At 49.7% G+C, this 23976-nt stretch overlaps 1 protein-coding gene across 3 annotated transcripts; it reads left to right on the top strand.

Annotated features, from left to right (window-relative positions):
- Positions 1-1785: 1785 nt before the first annotated feature.
- On the top strand, positions 1786-22485 carry LOC122376836 (probable ATP-dependent RNA helicase DHX34). Of its 3 annotated transcripts, none has more exons than XM_043356807.1 (19): positions 1786-1976; positions 3928-4954; positions 5233-5351; positions 5862-6028; positions 6362-6556; positions 6895-6971; positions 7335-7548; positions 8015-8219; positions 8393-8607; positions 8949-9143; positions 9536-9724; positions 10108-10341; positions 11784-11900; positions 12321-12502; positions 13159-13269; positions 17631-17752; positions 19156-19357; positions 21482-21612; positions 21874-22485. In XM_043356807.1, the coding sequence occupies exons 2-19, from the start codon at positions 4032-4034 to the stop codon at positions 22026-22028; spliced, it is 3753 nt and encodes a 1250-aa protein (XP_043212742.1). In that variant the 5' UTR covers positions 1786-1976; positions 3928-4031; the 3' UTR covers positions 22029-22485. The 3 variants fall into 3 exon arrangements, with proteins under 3 accessions (XP_043212742.1, XP_043212741.1, XP_043212740.1); XM_043356806.1 differs by lacking the exon at positions 1786-1976 and adding an exon at positions 1983-2022; XM_043356805.1 differs by lacking the exon at positions 1786-1976 and adding an exon at positions 2009-2200.
- The last annotated feature ends 1491 nt before the right edge of the window (positions 22486-23976 follow it).

Here is a 23976-nt window from a genome sequence, read left to right as displayed (position 1 = left end):
CACTTATTGCATCTTCTGTCGTTTTTTTGCCACAACACGTGGGCGTGCGACTGCGATCTCTGTGGAGTTTTCTGGAGGGTTTGGTTGGTATAATAGAGCAATAATCTTGATTTTCTGGTTTTTATAGCTCGAACCCGGGCTCTGCGTCTGTCAGGGTTGACGGATCAAATCGATAGAACTTCTCAAAACAGCTTTTGGCGTTCACCATCGAGGAGGAGCAAAGCCCACGGTAAGAACAAATCGAAATCACTCGGCCATTGAGCTTTTTGACACAAAACAGTATGAATTGGGAGCGGGAACGCAATACGCAAGCAACACAAAATGTTTCAGATGTGACAGCCCAGGGCTGCATTATTCTTGCATTATGTGCAAGATGCTGCAATAATAGCTGAAATAAATGGCATTACTAAATACTTAAACTATTTCTGCTTCTTTTACTGGGCAGGCTGCCAAACACCATTGAACAGCTATCCCTAGGGATAGTCCCATCTGAAACATTTGTGTTGCTTGCGTATTGCGTTCCCGCCTCCCAATTCATACTGTTTTGTGTCCAAAAACTCAATGGCCGAGTGATTTCGATTTGTTCTTACCGTGGGCTTTGCTCCTCCTCGATGGTGAACGCCAAAAGCGTTTTGAGAAGTTCTATCGATTTGATCCGTCAACCCTGACAGACGCAGAGCCCGGGTTCGAGCTATAATAAACCAGAAAATCAAGATTATTGCTCTATATACCAACCAAACCCTTCCAGAAAACTCCACAGAGATCGCAGTCGCACGCCCACGTGTTGTGGCAAACAAACGACAGAAGATGCAATAAGTGTGTGAATTAAACTGATGACGTATTCATAAATAAGAATGGTCAGAAAATATCGTGTTTTGATCAATAGAGTATAAAATTAATACATATTGTATGCTAAAGAATATACATTGCATTGATGTTTAAAAATGACAATTATAAAAACAAATTGTATCATATTTACAGAAAACGTCATATACTGAAATCCCAACTGCGTCGAATGGTACCACTTTTACATAAGTAGCGCGTCTGTTTCGAAAGGCTGACGCGGCTCAGGGGTAGCCAGTAACAGTTGGTAGCATTAGGCCAAATGGGCGCTCAAAAACTACTACCCCATAGGGTTTCCATGTTAAATCGACCTTTTTCAAGCGAGCCTCACACGTAAGCTAAAAGATAAAGTGCCAATATTATTGTGGGGAAAGGTAGCCTCAAGCTTCCTCTAAAACCTTTTTATCTGGCGTTTTTCGATGCGGAGGCCATAACAGGTCCAAAAAGCATTTGGCGCTGCCCGAGGTACCGAAAGCCCCTCCATGAGAGCACAAGTTCCTGCGCATGCGCACATTGCCTCAACCCTGTACTGGCGTACATTAGTGATACTGCTCACGGACTCGTTCAGCCAATCAGCGTCCCCGATTACATTAATAGATGTCGCTAGCATTACGTAAATCCTGCTTGCGAACACAATTTAAGAATGAAACAGCTGCGCCATTTCCGCCTTCCATTGATTCCTTCCATCTTAGTATCAACTATACGCTTTTCAACTAACTTTAGACTAAGTTTTAAGCTATGGTCAGTAGGCTATTTCTGGTACATATAATTAAAAAATAACTGCTTTATGAATTTGGCTTTACTCGTCAGCATAGAATACTCTATTTTTTCCATATTCAAAAAATATATCACCTACCATGTAACTCATCCACGTAAAATGGGCGCTTTCCGCGTCGTTGGTGTACCCGTTGTTCTATATACCCTGGACGCGGCTAGCGATGCGATGGCTCAAGCAGGGGGCTCAAGGCTATCCCCGCGTTCGATGTCTCTCGGACGACGAAGATTCTCTAAGTCGTCCGGCCAATCCCGTTCAAGGTCAGTGGGGGCTCGGCTGCGGCTATGGAACGTGATTGGCCGGACGACGTAGAATCTTTGCCGTCTGAGAGACATCGAACATCGAACGCTGACGCGGGGTATGTAAACCGATTCTGGATAATGTTATTTTGCTGCCTAGCATAGGTAGCAATAAAAAATCTAGCATATACCCCAATTACCGTACACCTATATACACTTATAATACCGTACACCTATAATGCCGTACACCTATAATTACCGTACACCTATGTGTATACGGCCTTGCCGTACACTGTGCCTGTTGCACATACCGTGATTTCTACTTCGTTCTCTATATACTGTAGTAAGTGCAATTTATATTGACATAATTTTTTATTTATGTCAGCCCTTGCCAATGAATCGCTCAAATAATGTATGAATATGCGAAACGTATTTTGAAAGCTTAGGATTTTGTCTTGACATGCCAATGAATCATTGCTTAAAACGTGATAAACTGAGAAAAATATTGATCCATGGCTGATGGTCTTGTCTGATATTCTTTTTTCAGTTGACCTTATATTTTCAGGATTTTTTGTCAGACCTATGTATATATAATGCCAGACTCATCAAGCCCCTGGCAGCTCCCATCTACTGTGCCTTACAGTCAAGATTTTTAAGCATTTTCAGTCATGGCTGTGGCACCTGTTCTGCCTGTTCTGGTGATCTTATTGAACTCCATGCTATTTATGGCATAAAGATACATCAGTGCTAGGTATGGATTGGAACATCTGATATGAGACCAGTTTGCATCCAGTCTCACTTTGAAAATGAACTTTGGAGTAGTTTATTGAGTGCCTAAACCACTTTGTTGTTTGGATGAGTCTATTCCAGCCATTCATGATTGGCCACCCGAGGAAGACTACCTGACCCTCGGGCCTTGGGCCTCAAAACTGCTGGGAAGATCTGGATTTTCAACTGGGCCCTGTTTCACTGGTGATAGCAGCACGCTACTATCAAATTGCGCGAGCTGACGTAATGTGATGACCTCACACTAATGACGTTTCATATAATCCGTGAGCTTTTTCATAGCTACGTATGGAACAGAGTTGCTGTCTCGTTGAATGCGTTTGATACATTCGCACGGCCGTGAAGATGTTAGCAGCAATATTTGATGACATCACACAGTTTGACGACGCCTTGGTTTGTAGATGTTTCCATGGAAACCCAATTTGACACGTGTGGTAGCAGCGTGCTGCTATCACCGGTGAAACAGGGCCCTGATGTCGCAGAGTAACTCCTTCAGGCATAATGAAGAATGAGCCAAACTTGGCATTGCTCCCTCTGTGAATGAAAGTTTCTTGCTGGCATTTATTGGCAAAGGCATCATTGGTTAACTGCACATAGGTCACTGAACTGAGGTACTGAATTGCAGGTGTATATGAGTCAGACAGGAAAGGAACACCTCTTCTTACACTTCAGTTAAATTTGCCCAGTGCCCAGAGCTTATGGGGACTGGGGTTTGACTAAATGTCCTTGAGGTTTTATCCCCAGTTATTAGACCTCATTGATAAGGGTGAGAGCAAGACTATTTCCTGGTGAGAGCAAGACATTGCCACCTTTTCCACCATTGACATTGTGTACCCACTTATGAAGCTTCCGCATGGCTTCCAAACAATTCATGAAGGCTTCATACTCTTATGGCAAATGCCATTATTTTTGCAGTAAATGCTGTACCTATTGATTTTTTTTTCATCTGATTGCTAGTTGATTCTTATGGACATCACTTTTACATTTTGTGAGCTGTCAATAACATTCCTAATTTATTTCTTGGAATTGCATTGTTATTGCCCTGTGCATGGTATTATAGCGCTTAATTAGCTGTGACTTGAGTCATGAGCCTTGGTTCTACTTCAGTGAAAGTTACCTTGTGTGACCATGAATTTAGGGACTCCTTGACTAACATTTAGGCCCTAGGGGAGAAGGGTGCTCATCGATTTGATTGCTCTCTTTCTTGGTACATGAATAGAGATTAGAGTGTCTTTTGGCTTCTGACCTGAAGCATGACCCATTTGTCATTTTTCTGTCCAACAGGCAGTGCTATCAATTGAAATAGAGCGTAGCCTACCTAACTAGAGGAATATGCCAGATAAATCATGCAGCATTTGATGCCATTCTGAGAGGCAATAACAGCTCAGATGTCTGGTCGGAAGACTGACAGACATGGTTCTGAACGACGGAAACGGTCCCGAGATGGTGACAGTCCGAAATCCCGGCACACGACTCACAGACATGACCGAGGACGCAGCTCAGATGATCGAAAACGGGGCTCAGATCGTCAAGAAAATGGGTCTGTAAGCCAGAAGGACAACACTGATCGACTGAGGGATAGCTCGAGCCACAGGAGAGATAGTTCGAGCCGCCGAAGGGAAAGCTCAAGTCCTTGGTGCGACGGCTTAGATCGCCGGAGGGACGTCTCTGGTCGCCGGAGGGACAGCTATGATCGCCAGAAGGACAGCTATGATCGTCGCAAAGAGGCTTCTAGCTACAGGAGGGAGAACTATGATTCCCGGAGGGACAGCTCTGATCGCCGGAGGGACAACTCTCCCAGCCACAAGCGCGCTCGGTTAGATCGCTCTCCAAACGCTCGTCGTTCTGTTTCCCCGCCCTCCTCTGCCTCTGCTCGCCCATTCAGTGAGGCTCGTGAACGTGCCTTTCTCACGGACTACCTCCGCTCGAGTGAATGTCCTCTGAAGCCCGGCTCGGAGGAGGCTACCGGCTTCTGGCCGTTCCACGCGCTGTACGTGCGGCGACTGGCGGCGGCCGGCGTCGAGCGGGGCCGCTCCCCGCCTCCGCCGAAACCCTCGCGAAAGGTGACCGAGCCGTTCCCCCTGCCGGCCTACGACCTCCGACTGGCCAACCCGCTGTTCGTGGAGCGCAGGGTGAGGGACAGACGCGACGCGCGCGAGCTGGAGAGGCAGGAGCGCGAGCGGCGGGAGCCGGAGGCCCGCAGAGGACGAGAGGTGCTCGCCGCCTACCTGCACTTCCTGCAGAAACAGAAGTTTGCCAAACTGAAGAAGCTGCGGGAGGCACAGCGGAACCTGCCAATTTATCAGCACAGGTCAGTCAGATACAAAAATGGACGACTACTAACGTGAATTTTTGGCTGTGAATCTCACATTTCATACATTAAAACCATGTTTGCTTTGATTCATGCTGTCCTTCGTTTATGTTCATATTCCCTTCAAACTAATTTTATGTTTCCTATCACCTGCTGATTGATGTTTCTTTTTCACAGTGTCTTTACTTCTGTTATCGTTCCCCTAGCGGATGTTCGGCGCGTGTGACCAGTCTGGACGGTCTGTAACCAAGCTCTTCCCTCCCCGCCCCTTTGTGCAGAGAGGAGATCCTGGCGGCTGTGCGAGACAACCCGGTGGTGATTGTGGCGGGCGACACGGGCTGCGGCAAGTCCACCCAGCTGCCACAGTACCTGCTGCAGGCCGGATACAACAGCATAGGTAGGGTAGCCGGGGCTGGTCTCGTCTGGGCTCTGGCCCTTGACACTTATGTGCTTCTGAGGCCCTTGTTCGCGATAGTTCGTCATATCTAAAAGCGTTGTGTTACATTAAGTTTTGCTTGATGAGCTGTGTACCTGTCTCCTCAATCATGTGTCTGAAATAATATTCCCGTTTTTATCTAAAAGATAATACCGTAATTTGCGACTCTGGTGGATTCTTCAGGGTAGCGAGGAATGAGAGCGCGTTGCTGGCTATCGAATGAGCTATTATTCTTTCAACGAGGAATTTGAACAAACTATGTTTATTGGACGTATACTCGCACGCTATCGAACTCTGATTGCGATATTACGTATACAAATAAGTAACTATATTGCGCCCTAGTGACAGTATTTTCGTATTTAGTGGCAATCTAAAATTTTGCGAAAAGCGTATGACCACGGCTGTATCATTTTGTCGATAAAAGACTAACTAATTCGTCCGCCCTCCCCACGGTTCTCCATCGTCTTGCAGCGTGCACGCAGCCGCGTCGTATCGCCTGCATTGCGCTGTGTCAGCGCGTTAGTCACGAGACACTGCAGCAGTATGGCGACCAAATAGGCTACCAGATCCGCTTCGAGAAACGGCGCACGGCCCGCACACGGGTGGTGTTCCTCACGGAGGGACTTCTGCTCAGACAGGTGAGGAATGAGGACAGAGGGACTGTCGGCCCTCATGGAGGGATTCTACAGGGTGGCGAGGAATGAGAACACGTTGCTGGTTATCAAGTGAGCTATTATTCCTTCAACGAGGAACTTAAACAAACTATGTTTATTGGACGTATACTCGCACGTTATCGAACTCTGATTGCCATATTACCTATAGGTACAAAAAGATAACTATATTGCGCCTTAGTGACAGTATTTTCGTATTTAGTGGCAATCTATGTCGCTATAAGCATTGCGTGAAGTTTCACAAACCATGCTACGACAGTTGCAGACGACATAACCTACCCTCACATATCGTGTGTTCAGGTGTCGGCCGATCCGCTGCTCAGCCAGTATGACGTCATCGTTCTGGACGAGGTGCACGAACGTCACCTTCAGGGCGACTTCCTCCTGGGTGTGATGAAGTGTCTGGTGCGCCAGCGTCCCGAGCTCAGACTGGTGCTAATGTCTGCCACCATAAACATTCAGCTGTTCAGGGACTATTTCCACGGAAAGGCGCCGGTGAGGAAGAGGTAGAGGGGCTGGGCAGAGGGGAGGAGCGGGACAGAGGGAAGGAGAAATGGATCACAGTGGGGTATCTTAATCTCAGCTACTTTGTTGTAAAGTTCAGCTCTGAAGTTCATGTGTAGCGGTTTAATTAGTTTCTGCCTCCTGCTGAGGTAATGTACCAAAAGTTTGTAAGTGGGTCGTTGACTCCGCTGTAAGATTTAGTGTTGTTTGGTCGCTGCGGCACCTGCTGTGAACCTGCTGAAAAACTCAAATGACCGATGTTGATACACTGCCACCGCTCGCCGCCACTATTTATCCAGCGTTCACTGACCTTGTGGCGCTGTCTTCAGGTGATCCAGATTCCGGGCCGGCTGTTCCCGATCCAGCTCAACTACCGGCCAATATCGGTAGTCGAGGCTGTGGCCAGGTGAGAGCTGGGGACGGGCAGGGGTGTGGTGTAGGATGGCTGGGGACGAGCAGAGAGGGTTGAGACTCAGCTACCGGCCAATATCGGTAGTCGAGGCTGTGGCCAGGTGAGAGCTGGGGACGGGCAGAGAGGGCTGAGCTAGCTGGGGACGGGCAGCTGATGTACCTATATTCTCTGAGGACTGGGAAGAGGCTGAGATTCAACTACCGACCAATATCGGGCAGAGGTTTATTCGAGAAGGTCGGGGGCGTAGTTACCTTTTCTGGCGTACGCTACTCTGCCTGTCTCTACCCTTGATGTCTGCCCTTGACCCTGCCGATCTGTGTAAGTGACCTCTCCCTCCCTCTTCTCTCCGCCCAACAGCTCCGGTCGCCTGAACCCGGCGCCGTTCGTGCGCGTGCTGAGTCTGATCGACGACCGGTACCCCGCTGAGGAGCGGGGCGACCTGCTCATGTTCCTCAGTGGTGTGGCCGAGATCACCGCGGTGGCCGACGCGTGCGAGGAGTACGCGCGGCAGGCGGGCCGCTGGATCGTGCTGCCGCTGCACAGTCAGCTCTCCGTGCAGGATCAGGATAAGGTGCGGTCAGGAGAGGGATGAGGAGTGGACAGAGACGTGATAGGATGAGGTCAGGAGCAGGGGAGGAAGGATAGGGGGAGAAGGAACGGGGAATTGGGACAATACGGGAAGGTATGACAGGGCGTCTCAGCGGAGTGCACTGGGAGAGGCCGTAGGTAGCGCCACTGAACGGTGGGGGTGGCAACAGATGGCACTGGACCGCTGTCTGTAGAAGCTTCAGCTGTCCGAAGAAAAACATTTCTGTGTACCATGTTAATTGTTATCATGTTATCATGTTGGTATCATGTTATAGCTTCCTCATTATCAGCTAGTAAAAGTACGTTAGATGCCCAGGTTAGTTATCAGTTATATCAGCAATTATCGCCTCCTCAAGGCATTTTATGCCAGCATTCTCTATCAACACAGTCAAATGTGATCGGACTCTCCAGATTTCCCCTAAACCCCTGTCCCCGCCCTCTGTGCACAGGTGTTTGCTGTGGCGCCGGACGGCGTGCGTAAGTGTATCGTGTCGACCAACATCGCCGAGACGTCGGTGACGATTGACGGCGTGCGCTTCGTCGTCGACTCGGGCAAGGTGAAGGAGATGAGCTACGACAGCGTGACGAGGATGCAGCGTCTCAAGGAGTTCTGGGTTAGCCAGGCCAGCGCCGAACAGCGCAAGGGGCGCGCAGGTAGGTGGAAAAGGGGCATCGGAGGGATGGTATTGAGGGAGAAAGGGAGCGACCCTTCAGGCTGGGAGATGTGTTTTAAAGTTTTTTAGTGTAGTTGATAAGAACTGATGGGGTTATTATTTACTTGTGACGATAATGGAGTTTTGACTTGACACCCCCCCCCCCCCCCTCAGGCCGCACGGGCCCGGGCGTGTGCTACCGCCTGTACTCGGAGGACGAGTTCGACATGCTAGCGCCGTACGCCACACCCGAGATCCAGCGCGTGCCCCTGGAGAGCCTGGTACTGCAGATGGTGGCACTGGGCCTGCCCGACGCCCGCCGGTTCCCGTTCCTAGACCGGCCGGCTGAGGATAGCCTGGAGGACGCCATCAGGTCACTGGTGCAGCAGGTTAGTAGAAGGGCAGGTTAGGTCACTGGTATAGGAGGCTAGTGAGAGGTCAGGTCACTGTTGTAGTGGTTCAGTGAGAGGTCAGTTGACTGGTGCAGCATATTAGTGAGGACTCAGGTCATGTCAGCAGATCAGTGAGTGGCCAGGTCACTGGTATAGTACGTCAGTGAGAGGCTATGTTGTCCAACTGCCTTATTCCATACTCACCCAAAAAAAAAAAAAAATGAGTGAGTTGCTGATATTTTAGGAATGATTTGTCACCATATGTAATGCCTAAAACATCATGGATCTCGATCACTGAGTATGGCGTATATGTATTCTGATCCGCGTGCCGCCTGCAGGGTGCTCTGACCGCTGACGAGCAGCTGACCCCGTTAGGTCAGATGCTCAGTCAGCTCCCGGTGGACGTCACCGTCGGGAAGATGCTGGTGCTGGGCTCGGTGCTGCACCAGATGGGACCGGTCCTATCGGCGGCGGCCGCGCTCAGCGTGCAGACGCCGCTCACCAACCGAGCCTTCCGCGACCCCGACTGTCTGGTAAGGGACGGACGGGCGGGATGAGTTGATATACTAGAAAGGGACAGGGCGTTAGGTGTGGGGTGAGGGACGGACGGGATGGAACGACTGGCTGGTGAGCGACTGGCCAGAATAGATGTGTGGTGAGGGGACATGACGGTAGATGTCTGATAAAGGGCGGGACGGGAAGGCTGTTTGGTGAGGGACGGCACAAGTGGTAGGCGATGGACGGGACGGGATGGTTGTGTGGGTGTGAGGTCATGGTGTTAATATACCATATTTCCAACTAGCATTTCGTCTCGAATACTTAATGCAGCAGTCTCACGCTACGAGTGTGCTTAATCATACGTGTTATACTTAACCCAGTCCCACAATCTGACTCTAACTCTGTTTACTGTCGGCCCTCCCCACAGGCGAACCTGAAGCCGCTGTTCAGCAGTCACGGTGACTCGATCACCCTGCTAGAGGCCTTCGTCAGCTGGCTGCAGGTCAAGGTCACCGGCAAGGTCAGGTCACGGGCCTGGTGCGGCGAGCGGGGTCTGGAGGAACAGCGCTTCTACGAGCTGGTCAAGCTGCGCCGTCAGTTCATGACCATTATGGAGGTGAGGAGTGCTATGGGGCAATGGGGTGAGTGATGCCTGCATTTGTCTTCTGTTTTGATGGCTTATAACGGTGGTTGTTGAGTTGAATTGTGGCACTATTCAGTTGTAAAACTTGTTAAAATTTGGTGAACTAGAATGAAATAGTGCTATGTTTAGTTGAATAATTATGTCGACCAGTATGTATATGCCTGTGAAATTTGCTAAATAACGTTCTGACGCTAACGGGTAATCAGGCTGTGTAGTGTGTATTAGGCTGCACCAGCTGTCGTTGCCTTTGTTTTGACATCGTTAAGCTCATGTTTTACTTTCCATCAGCGACTGACTTTCTAGTTCCCACATGAGAACTGGGTTGCCGACCATCGATAACCCACACTCCCCTATAGGAGTCGCGCCTGCTGCCGAAGCCCGCCCGTCTGGTGAGCACCGCCGACCGGGTCCGGCGGCACGGCGAGCTCTCCCAGCTGCGAGCCGCGCGCCGCGAGCTGCAGGAGAGCCAGCCGCGCCGCCGGCAGCTGGCTCGCGGCCCGCACGGCGCAGGAGACTCCACCGAGCAGCAGCGGGATGGGGACGTGGCGGATATTGAGTTCCAGATGAGAACGGGCGCACGTGATCTTCAGGTACGGGAACTCGGGGAGTTGTGGGAGGGGGAGTTTGAACTCGCTCGTGGGGGGATTTAACCCGCGCCCTGCTGGGGGGGGGGGGTGTTTGAACACCCCCCCCCCTTGTGGTTTTTCGCGAATATCTCAAAAACGGCGGCGCGGAGCGCCGCCGTTTTTGGTACACCTTATCATACATCAATTCTACACATGTTGTGAAAATTTCAGACCAAGGTCATTCAAGGTCAGGTCACCAGGTCACTTGAAGTGACCTCACCTCATAAAAAGTTTCAATGTCTGTCATAGCTACACCGAGTGACCGATCGCTTTGAAACTTTCAGCGATAGCTAAGAGCAATAGCATGTACAAAATGTATATCTCAGAATTTTGATATCGATGACCTAAGGTCAGGTCAATTTTGCGACCTCCCCATTATAAGTCAATGGGAGAAAAATGAAATGCGTCTCTTTTGGACGAAAGACATTATAAACACTCACAAACACCGAATTACAAGTTGTTTAGACACAATAAACATGAAAATTGTGTCCGTGACCCTTGTTTATGCCCTGAGGTCATCTTAGGTCACGAATGGTATCTAACAGTTTTTCGCAAATAACTTTTGATAGAGGCATGTTAGAGCGATGAAAATGCCTTATATGTGTTCAGCTCGACGATACGGATCGACTGATATGCAACATGACCCTTTCCGGTCAGGTCATGACCTTGACCTGAGGTCAAATTTTCAAGTTGACCTTTCAAGGTTAAGTTATAGTTCATTCGATGCGTCTTGACGAGAGGAACACGATGCCGGTTAAAGTAAGCTCGGCAAAGGCTTGGGTCAAAAGTTATTGCAGAAAAACTGTTTCCGAAAAAATCGGCTATATTTGCAGTTTTTGTCCCCTGCAGGCAAAACCGTTGACGTTAGGTCAAATCTGAGAGAATTACTCAGAAAGGGCGTTAATAGGGCTATCGAATGCGCTTTTCCGCGGCGCTGTAGCTCTATTGGTTCCCGAGTTATGCGCTGGCTTCTTGGAAATTTTCGCCATTCGACCTGGAAATCGGCGAAATTTTGCCTTCAATGACCTCTGGTGACCTTACCTTTGACCTGACCAAAAAATTGACCGAAGTGATTTCGTCATTATTTTTTACGCTCTTTCCAACGCCGCCTTCCGCGTATCGCTACGTGGCCCAGGAGCCGAGTTAGAAGGGGGGGTGTTCAAACACCCCCCCCCCAGCAGGGCGTGGAAATCCAGGACCCCCAGCAGGGCGCGGGTTAAGAGCGGTATGATTTGTGTGCATGGATGTAACGCGAGGTTGATCTTACTGGCGTCATGACTGATGAATGTGAACCAGTGAGATGAATCTGAGATGAAGCTAAATATGTTGCAAGTCACGTTCTTGAAATTCTCCCCGCACGTCATGATTAACGGCCACTTTGTGGCGGTCGATGTGGTATGCTGCAGGAGCTTCTTCAGGCGAGTAAGCTGAAATCATACCAAGATCAAACGCTGCTGAAAATCATCCTCTGCAGCGGACTTTACCCGAATTTCGCTCTCCCAGACCTCCACAATAATTACAAGGTAATCTCGGGCTCTCGGGCTTGGAGAGAAAGTGTTTTGCCGCGTTTGAGTGGCTTTCTTGGTAAGACTTTCTGATTCATTATTTACTTTAGCCGGGATTATAACTAGACATTGCTGCTTAGTTCACATGCATGGATTTGAAAATGTTTGAAATCATGCTTTTCTAACAGTCGGAATTTACATGGTTACTAACTACTAAGTGTCATTGTTTGTCTTTGCTTGTTGTCCAGAAGCTTGTTGCCCCTTTGAGGTTTTCCAGAAGCAATAAAACTTTATATACTTTTTACACGACCCAATTGCATTATATCCTTGGTGTCTGAAATTCTTTCGGAATCTGCGTCTTCTAACAATCATTCACCACAACGCTCGCATATGTAATATACCTATGACTCCCCACCCCTCCCCGCCGTCTGCCCCCAGCCGGGCTCCGATCAGGTGTTCCACAGCGCCAGCAAGCCGTTCGTGGTGCTGCACCCCAACTCTGTACTCTCCTTCTCGCCGGAGACCCTGGAGATAGCCGATAGCGACGTGCGGGTGACGGCCGGGCCGCGGCCGCCGCGGCACAGCGTCACCAGCGACAAACACCAGCTGCTAGCCTTTGTGTGAGTGGTGAAAGGGGTGGGGGTGGGGGTGGGTGCGATGGCTGATGGGGATTGGGGAGGGACTGGGTATATGACTGAGGGTGGGTTTGGTGGGGATTAGAATGACTGAATTTGGCTGAGGGTGCGTTGAAATGAAGAAGCCTAGTTCATGGGTTGATGCATATGGGAGAAGTCTCAACAATAATTTAGCCCATCATGTCTCATTTACGAGAACTCTGTTGTGAAACTTGTAATGGATGCTGTCTTAGAGGTGATTCAGGTTTCTTGGATGGCAATAATAATTACTCATTGAGCTAACGAGCAGAGGCAGACCCTTTCAGCATATAATGGATTCGTATTAAATGTCTGCTTCTATATACAATGCACAGTGGACATGCCATCTTCAGACTTAATATGTGGCTTATGGGATTTTTTTTTTAAAAGGATTGTGGCTAGCTTAGATGTTTCATTCACGACATTCATGAAATCGTATCTTTACCATCCAGGCTATCCGAGTCCTTCAGCCCAATCACTGCTGTGGCAGACGATGTCACAGATCATGTGTTCGTTTCTGACCTCTGCCAGGATCCCTCTGGAGACGACTAAGCCGTATGTGATAGCTGTAGCACGTTACAGTGACCGTGTCTGACTGTTCTGACTGTGACCACGGCCGGCAGGACCCTGCTGGAGACGTCCAAGCCGTATGTGACGGGCGTCACTCGCGTGCCGGCGCTGCAGGTGGCGCTTCTGTTTAGCGGGACCATCGATACCGACCTCAGCTGCCGCAGGTAAAATACTACAGATACTACAGTACTACAGACACTACAACACTACAGACATTGCAGCACGGATACCGACCTCAGCTGCTGCCGCAGATAACACACTATTTAGACACTACAACACTTCGGACGCTACAGACATACAGACGCTGTAGACGCTACAGACGCTATAGACACTACAGACACTTGAGGATCGACAGGAACCTCAGCTGCCGCAGGCTGTGCTTTGTACAGGGTGTCCCAGAGTTGACCGAACACTGTTTATCAGCGTATAAGATGAGGAAAAAATAATTGCACATTTGTATGCTTGTCGTCCAATATAGTCAACTAGGCCAGCAACAAAATGACATATGCAATAGACGCGTTCTTTACAAGATTAGTCGGCAATTGCGGATATGAAACCCCATGCTGGTTTCAGTTGTTTTACGGGTCTTCCGAAACTGGTTGTAGGCCGGTTTCCATTGACCTCTTGCCGGAAGATACTGCAGATATTTTCAATTAAATTTACATCCAAACCGTTCCCGGGTAATAAGGCATTCTCCCCCAAAACGAAAAATTCTGCCCACACCACTGTTACGTTGTTTTTGGTATCGGAAATAGAGAACCTCCATGCCTGAACATGGCGCGACCTTTGGATTCCAGCAGATTTGGTTTCCAGAACGAACCCGTTCATGGCCATTCGGCTGACGCGCGACGGCAGCCAGTTTTTGTGATGCTAGAATGTGACCGCAGTGGTACTCTCTTGTAACAGTCATGTTTGGAGCATCACATGAAGCTGAATGAGTGAACTATGGCTCAAAATGTCTCACACTTTAATTTTCGATGAGTGTCTGTCCGTCTCCGCTGTTGTAGCGTTGTCGCCATCTGACGTCCAAACAATACTTCTCTTGGCGGTGCAAAGGGCAGAATACCTCAATTGGACATTCGTAAGACCACAAAATGTGTTTCATTTCACTTTCGTATCCAATGTGATATGATTTTGGCTAACTTGCAGCGATTTGCGCTGCCTTTTTGTTAGTTTTGGCATCCTTTTCATTCCAAAGGCCCCAAATTCCATATTTTGTCGACGATAGGGGTGAAAAGCACATTGATGTTTTGTAGCTAGTCCTGACCGGTTGTTAAGCTAGCTTGCAGGTAGATCGGTGACGTTTGCTGACCATATAATGGCAACCACCCGCTTGACTGGTACGTGCTCCGTTTTGGCCACGCCCAGGCTGGTCAATCATGTCATACCTTGCTCTCTCTGGCTTTGCTCGCTGATGTAATGCGCTTTGCTTACTCTTACCTGCTTGCAGATGAGCTGCTGGAGCTATCCTGAAGGAACCATGCCGAAAGTCCGTCTACAAAGTTCAGAACTGCAGTTGATTCACCATGGTTGCCTTTTGGTGGCTTATGCTAAAAACGGAAAGGGACTACTATTTGCTGACTATGTATAATAATTGACTTGAGTCGTGACCGGTCAACAAAAGCGTACTGTCTCTTAGCTCGATAGCTAAGGGTTGTCTTATAAACGTATGAAGCTTCTATCTCATTAGAATCGGGCGTAATCGTACTTTTGGCCAGAAAATAAGTGTTCGATCAATTCTGGGACACCCTGTAGACAATGTAAACGCAATATAACACACACAGTCACTACGCGCTTCATCGGTCATTCTAAAACACTGCAATGACCTCAGATGCCGCAGGAGATAGGAGACCAGACACTGTCAGCCATCACAACACCACACAAACGCAGGTGTGACAGCACATCTCTAAAGCTCGTGAAAACAGCTTTCAGGCGTACGATAACATTATCCAGCTGTAATTAGCGGGACAATGCACCTTCACTACCGGACGCAATCTGTTGATTCATTTCTATACTTGGACAACACGTACCTTGCGTCATTAAATGAAGGATCATGATGTTTTCACCATTTGTTCTTATATTTCACACATCAAAAGTAGTTCACTTGTACCATCAGACGCACAATGAAATGGCAAAACTGAAAATACCAAACAATGCATCATTCGCTGCCATACGAAGCATAGCCGATCATCAGAGGAGATGTTCAAGATGAGTTCCACCGCGCTGCCTAGTCATTGGTAGCCTGGCTTGCTGCAGGTTTCGTCGGCGCCGGGTTTCGTCCAGAGATTTTGTCAAAATGTAGGCCTCTACGCAAAACGACCTCTCTTCAGTTGTTCACATCGTAGGATAAATGTTTGACCATTTTCAAGCGTGCCAAGATGTGCTCTATCACTTCATGAAATATCAAAACATTCGCACGTGCGGGACAAAAAAGAGATAAAAATATTTGATGATCCTCCATTTAATGACACCCGGTAGTTGGACAATCCGGTCCAAGTGTGCTGTCGCGCATATGCTCGAAATTGGCGATAGTCTACTCGAGGACTACTACCCGCCTTTATTGGCGTAGCGATCGACATCTACATCAGTCTTCCATAATCACAATGACCTTCGAACACTTAATCATTCATAGCCCCGGAGATTTACCAAACCACTGAGTAGCTTGAACAAAAGACCGTCGCCATGGTCTGTTGAGTAATTGAAGGCCAGCGTTTCAGTTCTGTTGACTTTTCGGTGCAGCTGCCCGGCTAATTCGCTGCTCACTAAAATGAAACGATCTTCAGACGAATAATGGTGTCCTTTGTTCCGCCAACAGCAGTTGATGACTGCGATTATCATGGACCGTTTTACATAATTCATTTAAGCCACGAACAGACATGTTTCAAGAGTCGTATGTCCGTACATTTGTGAGTCGGTCTCTATCCACCGTTAAATTGTTTACACCCAGACCTGAACGTAGCTGAAAGCTATTTATGCAATGAGAACCCGGCCTCGGCCACCTTTTTATGAAGCACTTAGTACGTGCGTGAGTGAGCATCGTGTTTTATGCGACCACGGTGTATTGTTGAGAAGTTGTAACGTATTACTTACTTTTTGTCCTTCATTATCCGTCTCCACGCTTACATGCAAACCGTTTTTGCGGGGTCGGCTCGCCCACCGTGAAACAGGTAGCGAGTTTGTTGATGCCAATTTAGCTATCCGACCCTTGTTTCCTGGGCCACGTCCGACACATTACTGCCGTAACGAAATAAAACCGTAGGACAGAGCAAAACAACCATAGTTCTTTGTTCGTGATCCCTCAGTGTCCATAACAAAGTTACGGCTGACCATTCGAGTCGATTTAGAGAAGTACGCTCATACTGGCAAGCTGAAACGCTGGATTTCGCTCGTTAAAAAGTAACGTGTTCCAGAGTTTCAGAGTCGTCGTTCATGTTTATGAGCCGAGACTTTTGCAAGTTGCCATTGATTTTTTTATTGTATGCCAAGGCGGCCGTACCACAAACGCGCACATTGTGGGCGGGAAGGGGTGGCCGAAACTGCTCTTTCTTCTCTTCGATGTCTCCTAAACCAAAGCTAGCACTGTGGGACAGCTGCGAACGAGTGGTCCGGAAGGGCTACTCTCCCGGAATTGATGGATTTCGTTCATACTGGCAAAAGGACAGCCATACAGAAACCAGGTCTTTCTGCTACTCAAACTTTGGTAAGCTTAGAACCGGTAAATTCACGAGGGCCGACTCCCCCCCCCCCCCCCCACCTCTACGGTAGCACTGTCATGGGATACCTTTCTATGTCATGCAGCAATGTCACTTATGTCATGCAGCAATATCCTGCAGCTCTGCGTTATATCTAACATTTCAGACTGTAGCCGCGGCGGTCCCCACGCTGTTATTCCATTTTCGCTGAATGGCCCGGTCGCGTGTTGTGGCGCCGGCCGCCTCGGTGAAAGCCGTTTGAAGCTGACACTGCGCAGATAGGCGGCTCATCCCCGTAATACCAGTGCTCCCCGGCCGACTCATTAGCCCCTCGGACGTGTTACGACCGCGGGCGGCCGTCCTATTGATTGTGCTGTGTTTGTGAGTCTCCGTGTGATCCGCCCAGAGGGGCGGGGCGATGGTGGGGTACTGGTCGCTATGGTGTGTGAAATATGGTGAATATTATGGCAGAGACATTTCATCTTGTCCTCACTGTAGTTCAGTTTATGGTGTTTGACCTTGATGATCTGGCCTGTGACGTTTGACCTCACTGTGACCTCCGACCCATATATGACCTCTCACCCCACTGTGACCTCTGTTCCCTCCCCAGCCTAGTCTGTGACCGGTTGCCTTTTGTGACCTGTGTCTCTGTGACCCTGATCCCTGCCCTTTGTCCCCAACTCTGACCTCTGTCCCTCCCCCAGTCTCGTATGTGACCTCCGGCCTCTGACTCTGGCCTCTGCTCCTCCCGCAGTCTGATCTGTAACTGTTGACCTCTGACCTGCGTCTCTGTGACCTCTGTCTCTGTACTCTGACCTCTGCCTCTCCCCCAGTCTGGTCTGTGACCGTTGGGTGGAGTTTCTGGTGTCGGAGCCGGCGGCGGCACAGCAGCTGCTGGCCCGCGCCGTCACCCTGCGCCGCTGGTGGTCACGCCTGCTGCAAACGCGGCTGGACAGTGAGTGTACTCGTTGGGCGGACACGGGTCAAGGGGCTACCTCCGGATCACTGTTGCGCAGACGTGGCGTGGCTCTATCGGATCCCCAAACGGCGCGACTGCCTACCATCTTCATCCGAGGTGGATTTTGATCGGAGGCAGGCGGATTGTGTCTGTCAGAGTTTTTCACATGCTGATGGTATTCGGCGCCTGTTTTGCTTTTGTTTCATTTTGCTGGCAAAGTTATGGTGGGTTTACCGTGAACAAGGCCGCTTTTCACTGAACTTTGCGGTGAACTGAGCAGAACGACTGAAAGTATGAAAGAAGCTTAACTTTGTCTTTGTTGAGCATTGTGGTAGTAAAGTAAAAACTCTGCTTTCATTTTCTTTCTGTAGGCGAAAGTGTCTAATGTTCAGTGGGAAGGTGTCTTAGATGAGCTGCTCTTAGCGGAAAACCAGACTCTCTCGCGAGTCTGGTGGTAGTGTTTTGTGAGTGTAATAAGGTATGCTGATATTTCGTTAGCACCGTTGCCTTTATTACAGAGGCACCGGCCCGCGATACTGCCGACCCCGTAATCATATTACCTTGTGCCTTCATCAGCCTAGCTTGCGCTGGGTTAGGGAAAGTGTGAGTGGAGGTTACTAGGAATAACGATACCGACAGGACTGCCGGCGCCGCGAATAAGAATACTGGCGTACAATTGCGTATGGGAGAGCAGCGGTTCTGTCTAATTAACGGGTTGATTGTGGCCCGTTTCGGTTGTGGAGATGGGATTGTGGTAGGCCTGCTTTTGTCTCACGCTAGAAAAGGCCATGGGTCAACGGCTTTGTTGCTGGGGCCGCCCGAGGCCAGTCGATCTGTTTTCAGCGCTTTACGGCCGGACTAGCGCTGACCTTTCGATAAGCAGCTTAGCGTGCCCGGTGTCGGAGAGTGTCCAGTATACGTCTGTCTCCGTGGCCCGCTCGGCGGATTATGGCGCGGTGTGTGGTGTCACTGTCCACCACAATAATGTCGTTTGGCTTGAAGCGCACCGGTGGTAGTATTGATAATTTGTGTAAGTAATTACAATTTGTACTTAAATAGACCTAATTAATATTGGTAGGTAGTATCACTGCGCTCCGAATTTTTTGTCGTCCTCATTTTTATTTTGCGAAGTGTTCTAATTTCATATGCTGTGCACACCAATTTCCCGGCGTAAATGATATCACCTGTGCACAAACCAGACATCCACTCTACCATCTCTCCCACAGAACTGGGCCCTAAGAAACAAGCCAACCCCCCCCTCCCCCCCCCCCCTCCTGCACCTCTCCCACAGACCTGGGCTCGGTACAACTGCTTTAACCGGAGGACACTGTGCTCACAGGCCCTACAACAGACCGATGCTTGGACACAATATGCACTCACCTCCCTGCTCTCTCCCACAGACCTGGGCTCGGAGGAACAGCACGAACCAGAGGAAGAATCGACGCTGCGCGGTCGGCTGGTGGCGGCGCTGATCGACTTCTTCCACACGGATGTGTTCTACTCTCACAAGCGGCTGGTGCCGGCCGATCTGGACGGTCTCTACTGTCGAGAGCCAGAGGCAGAGACCGACGGACGATTGCCGCCGTTCATCAGATATGACTGGTCAGTGGTGGGGAAGTGGGGCGGGGAGGCTGGACTATGGAGAGGCTACTGGGGAGTGGGGGGAGCCGCTGGAGAGGTGGGGTGGCTGCAGAGGCTACTGGGGAGTGGGGGTGTTGGTGGGGAGGTAGGGGTTTGGGGAGGCTGAAGAGGCTACTGGGGGAGTGGGGAGTCGCTGGGGAGGACAGATAGATCGCCGGGGAGGTGGGGATGGGGAGGTTGTTACCGGGGTCGCAGCGCAGCTTATTACTATCGGTTGGATATTGAGTGACGCGGATTTCCGTCGACTATTGACGTCCCTTGGCGTGAGCCGTGAGACGCTCCGGTTGTCTTATATGGCATCGGGTCGTCCTCTGATCCGGCTCCTTAATGGGTATCGTGCTCACTCGACATGTTACATTCATTTTTATGGCGTTTATTTGCTTTCGCCGTTGATGGAAACATTTTCGGCTTTTCTTCCTAGATATTGTGATTTACCTTTCTACGCACTACTATCAGGTCTTTTGACAGAGATATTTAATTTTCTACCGAGTATCCAGCATTTATTTGACGAAAAGTGTCTGCCTCCCCTATCCAGATCCCCGTTTCTTTAATCTTGACCTTAGGTCTTTCCCCATGCTTCAGTTTGCTAGGACGCCAGTTCCCGCCGCCAGACAGAGTCAGCTCAATGCGTTATGCGCGGGAAATGAACATTGTTGTATGTAGCCCCAATAAACAATCAAGCAACTCAATACCCTACTGAGGGAAAGCCTAGGACGAGTGGTGGACACTACCCGAACACGGACTGGTGGTCGGCAGTCGGTAGTGGGAATTTAAACAAACACATGACTGAGTTTTAGTGGAAAAGGAAGATAAGTGTTCGGCTGGGTAGAAATCCATCAGAGCGAGGGATGGCACGTAGATGCTTGTGTATTTTTTGTTGTATTATTGGTATTATTGGTGCAGTGAAATTGGTTTGAAGGTCTGCGGCTTCGCGAGGGGCCGAATAAATGTCATTTGTAGATAACCAGTATAACGCCTTTTGGGGCGACTAACGGAGCGAGCGAGAGGGTGAGCCTTGCACGTGCGAAATTTCGAGGGGGTACCTCTAGCTGACTTGTGCACGGCACTCTACTAACCGGTCTCTAGCGATATGCCAAATTTGAGCACAATCCACCCAGCCGTTCTTGAGATCTGGAAGCGGCACCCTGCACGTGCGCACGTGCAAAATGGGTCCCAACTGACTTGTGCACGGCACCCTACTAACCGGTCCCTAACCATGTACCAAATTTGAGCGCCATCGGTCCAGCCGTTCTCGAGATCTGGAATCGACCCCTGCACGTGCGCACGTGCAGCAGCACCCCAACTCTGGCACATGTATATGCATTGCCTAGTGGGTGCCTACCTACATGCCAACTTTCAGCGCAATCGGCCAAGTACTTACCGAGAAATTGCAACAATTACAAAAGTGACACCTCTTCGTTTTGCACGTGGCACGTGCATAAGGGGTCACCCGCATGCATCGGAAATAGTCCAATACTTGGTAGAAGGAATGAAGCTACCCTACAAAAATTACCGCGTGTAAATCGGTCAAGTGGTTGCTGAGATATAAGCGTCGCAAAAGCGTGACCACGGCCGGCCGGCCGGCCGGCCGGCCGCTCATACTCAGAAATTTCCGTTAATCTAAGGAAAGACTCCGCTCGCTTCGCTCGCTCCGTAACGAGTCTTGATAATCGTTTAAGTAAGTAATTATCACAACACTAAGCCGGTCATTCCATAAGTTCATTACCTGGGCTGATGATATATCATTAAATGGGATTGTAGATGAGCCGTTATAAGCTCTGTTGACTCGGGGCTCGGCAAACGTTGCCCTTTCCCTGTCGCGGTACCATCCTCTCAATAATCCCGTATCGCCGCTCCATTGGCGGCCCTCAGCGTCGATCCGGGCTGCATGCGGGCCGCTTTCTGCACACATTTCGTGCCGCCAGATTGACGGCCACTTTGCCGACGCGACAGCCCCCGTCGGCCGGGTGCTACGCTCGCTCGCTCGTCAGGGCTGTGGATTCTGAGTAAAAAACTGGTTTAGGGGATGTGTAGTTGCTTCGAAAGATGGGCTCTCAGATAACAATGCAGTGTTGATGTTCACAGTCTGATAAGCGACTCGGCCCCGTCGATGGAAGAGGAAACCTGTCCGTACTGTGATAACAGTATGTCCACATTGCCTGTGGAGAGGATAGTCCATTGGAGCCTATGCATCTTCGAGCACAAGAAGACCAAAGGTGGGTGTCTTGACGGATATAGGCGGTATGAGAATCCTCCTCGTGGTCAGGCGTAGACGGCCGTTATATCTCCTTTTGCTGCATTTTATGGTAATGCAAATGCGAGTTTTAGTCATGAGATATGACTGAGACTCGCAGTCGTTCTGGTAAAATGATCCATCAAACATATGCAACAGCGTCGGCTGTGGTATTTGTGCCACAGCTGCGGTCTATATTTGCCGCGCGGCCGTTTCATTCTCGCTGGGATGGTGTCGTTTTCAGACGAGTCTGCCACCGCTGACGCCGAGGGGGTCGCCACGGAGCCCCAGGGACCGGTCTGTGAAGAGTGCGGCGTCTCACTGGAGGGAATGACTGGCATTCAGATTCTGAGGCACCGTAGATCCCATCGTCCCATCCAGCCTGCTGGCGAGGGGTGACCGCTGCTAGTTATACCTACTACTGCTGAATCTGACCACTGTGATATAAGCCTCAGGGACTGCCCTGGCGGCTAACCATGTGATACTAGGTCAAGTGTGCGTTTTGTAAATGTTTGTTACGGATACACTCAAGTTTACGAGTGAACCATAGATCAGTCGAAAGCTGTAATGTGTAACGGTCCGTTGCTAGCGGTATGACATCACCGACCTATGGTCGAACTGCCGTCAGAGCCCGACGCTCCGGCGGTTATTTGAGCTGATATCCGCTCCCCCGCCGCAGTATAACTCGGTACGACTCGGTATGGCTCACTCGGCTCTGTGGATCGGTCGGAACCGCCCGCTCCGGCCCTCACTCGAGCCGAGATTAAACAGTAACTGTTAGGTTCGTCAGTCGTGTGCCGGGCCTGGTATTGTCGGCGCCACCGGATGGAGATCGTCAAATATAGACCGATTGGTACTTGTGGTTTGATGGGGTCAGCTGCCACGGATGAGAGAGAGGGAGGGGAAGGGAGGGAGAGAGGGGGAGTGGGGAGTAATGGGAAGGGAGGAGGAAAGCTGATGCTGAATATGATTGGATATGTGGTAGAGGAAATGGTGACATTGTAAAATTTAGTTATTTCGAAAAAAAAATCCAGGTCATGCCCCATCATAGGTATGCGACGTCAGAGAAACTTAGAATCGAACCATCGCTCCAGCAGGTAGTTTTTGCCGGACGTCTTTGCTGAAGTGAGCGTTATTAGGGTAAGTGATCGTTTTTGGGTATTGCGTTGGGTGTGCACGCGCCAATGTGGACACTAATTGCGATAAACGAGTCTGGTGGAGTGTCTCCCGAGGCACGCGTGGTGCAAACAAGAATGGTTTTCGTTTGGACGTCCTGCCGGAATTAGCGTTTCGGGCCGGAGGTAAACAACGACTTCAGTTTAACCCTATTCCTGGCGGGCTCCGCCGGGACAAGAAACTGGCGGGGGGGGGCCGATTCGGCCCCCCCCCCTGAGATCTCGAGAACGAAGCAAGATAGCGACAAGCGGTAAACGGCATCGGATACGCACGGCCAAGATCTACAATTTTTACTAAGGTCATTTTCAGGTCAGGTCAAAGATGACGTCACAGGGGTCGAAAAAGTCAAAATGGCGGCACTAGATATGGAGAGTTTTTCTCGAATAACTTTCGAATTAGTCCAGATAGGAACAAACTAAGGGCATCATCGTGATCCTCTCGTCAATCCGCATCGAATGATATATATGTTGACCTCGAAAGGTCAAGGTCAAAGGTTGACCTCAGGTCACGTGACCTCGAGGTCATCATGTATATCATTCGATGCGTCTTGACGAGCTGAACACAATGAGACCATCCACGCGTCTGTATCTTGTTCCTGTACGGAGTTATTGGCCAAAAACCTTTGGTGACCTTTGATGACGTCACATGACCTCACAGCTGCCCAACAGCAAAACAGACCTCAAGGTAGTGAAGGTTGATCGTATATGAAGTCATGTATGGTATATGGGGCCATTCCGACCCGTTTTAGTGGTAAAAACAGGGAGTTGATTTTTCCCCCATTGACTTATAATGGGGAGGTCGCGAAATTGACCTGACCTTAGGTCACCGATATCAAAATTCCGAGATATACAAATTGCACATACTGGTACCCTAACTAAACCCTGAAGAGAAGAAATTGATCGGTCAAAAACTCTAGCTCTGGCGTGATTGCAAACTTTTCTGAGGTAGCGTCACCAAACCGCCTCTGGTGACCTGACCTGAGGTCAGATCAACTCAAAATTTTCAGACATGTTGCGTAGAAGCCTTTTAGGAAAAGTCAGAAAATTTGAGCTTCCTAGCTCAACGCGTTTGGGAGATATAACCAAAAACCCTCAGGGGGGGGGCTCCTGAGGCCCCCCCCCCGCCAGGAATAGGGTTAACTTTGGACCAACGTGATCTTTGGTAGACCAAA

Source organism: Amphibalanus amphitrite, unplaced genomic scaffold, assembly GCF_019059575.1.
Source record: "Amphibalanus amphitrite isolate SeventyFive unplaced genomic scaffold, NRLGWU_Aamphi_draft 002341F_arrow, whole genome shotgun sequence".
Taxonomy (NCBI): domain Eukaryota; kingdom Metazoa; phylum Arthropoda; class Thecostraca; order Balanomorpha; family Balanidae; genus Amphibalanus; species Amphibalanus amphitrite.
Note: the sequence above shows the minus strand (reverse complement) of the source record. Positions and strands in the feature narration are given on the sequence as shown.

Excerpts from the sequence above, each read along its gene's own strand:
- LOC122376836 (XM_043356807.1), top strand. The coding sequence starts at position 4,032 with ATGTCTGGTCGGAAGACTGACAGACATGGTTCTGAACGACGGAAACGG. Across the intron at positions 12,503-13,158 it reads CACCAGCTGCTAGCCTTTGT|GACCCTGCTGGAGACGTCCA; the intron begins GTGAGTGGTGAA and ends CACGGCCGGCAG. Across the intron at positions 21,613-21,873 it reads CGAGCACAAGAAGACCAAAG|ACGAGTCTGCCACCGCTGAC; the intron begins GTGGGTGTCTTG and ends TGTCGTTTTCAG.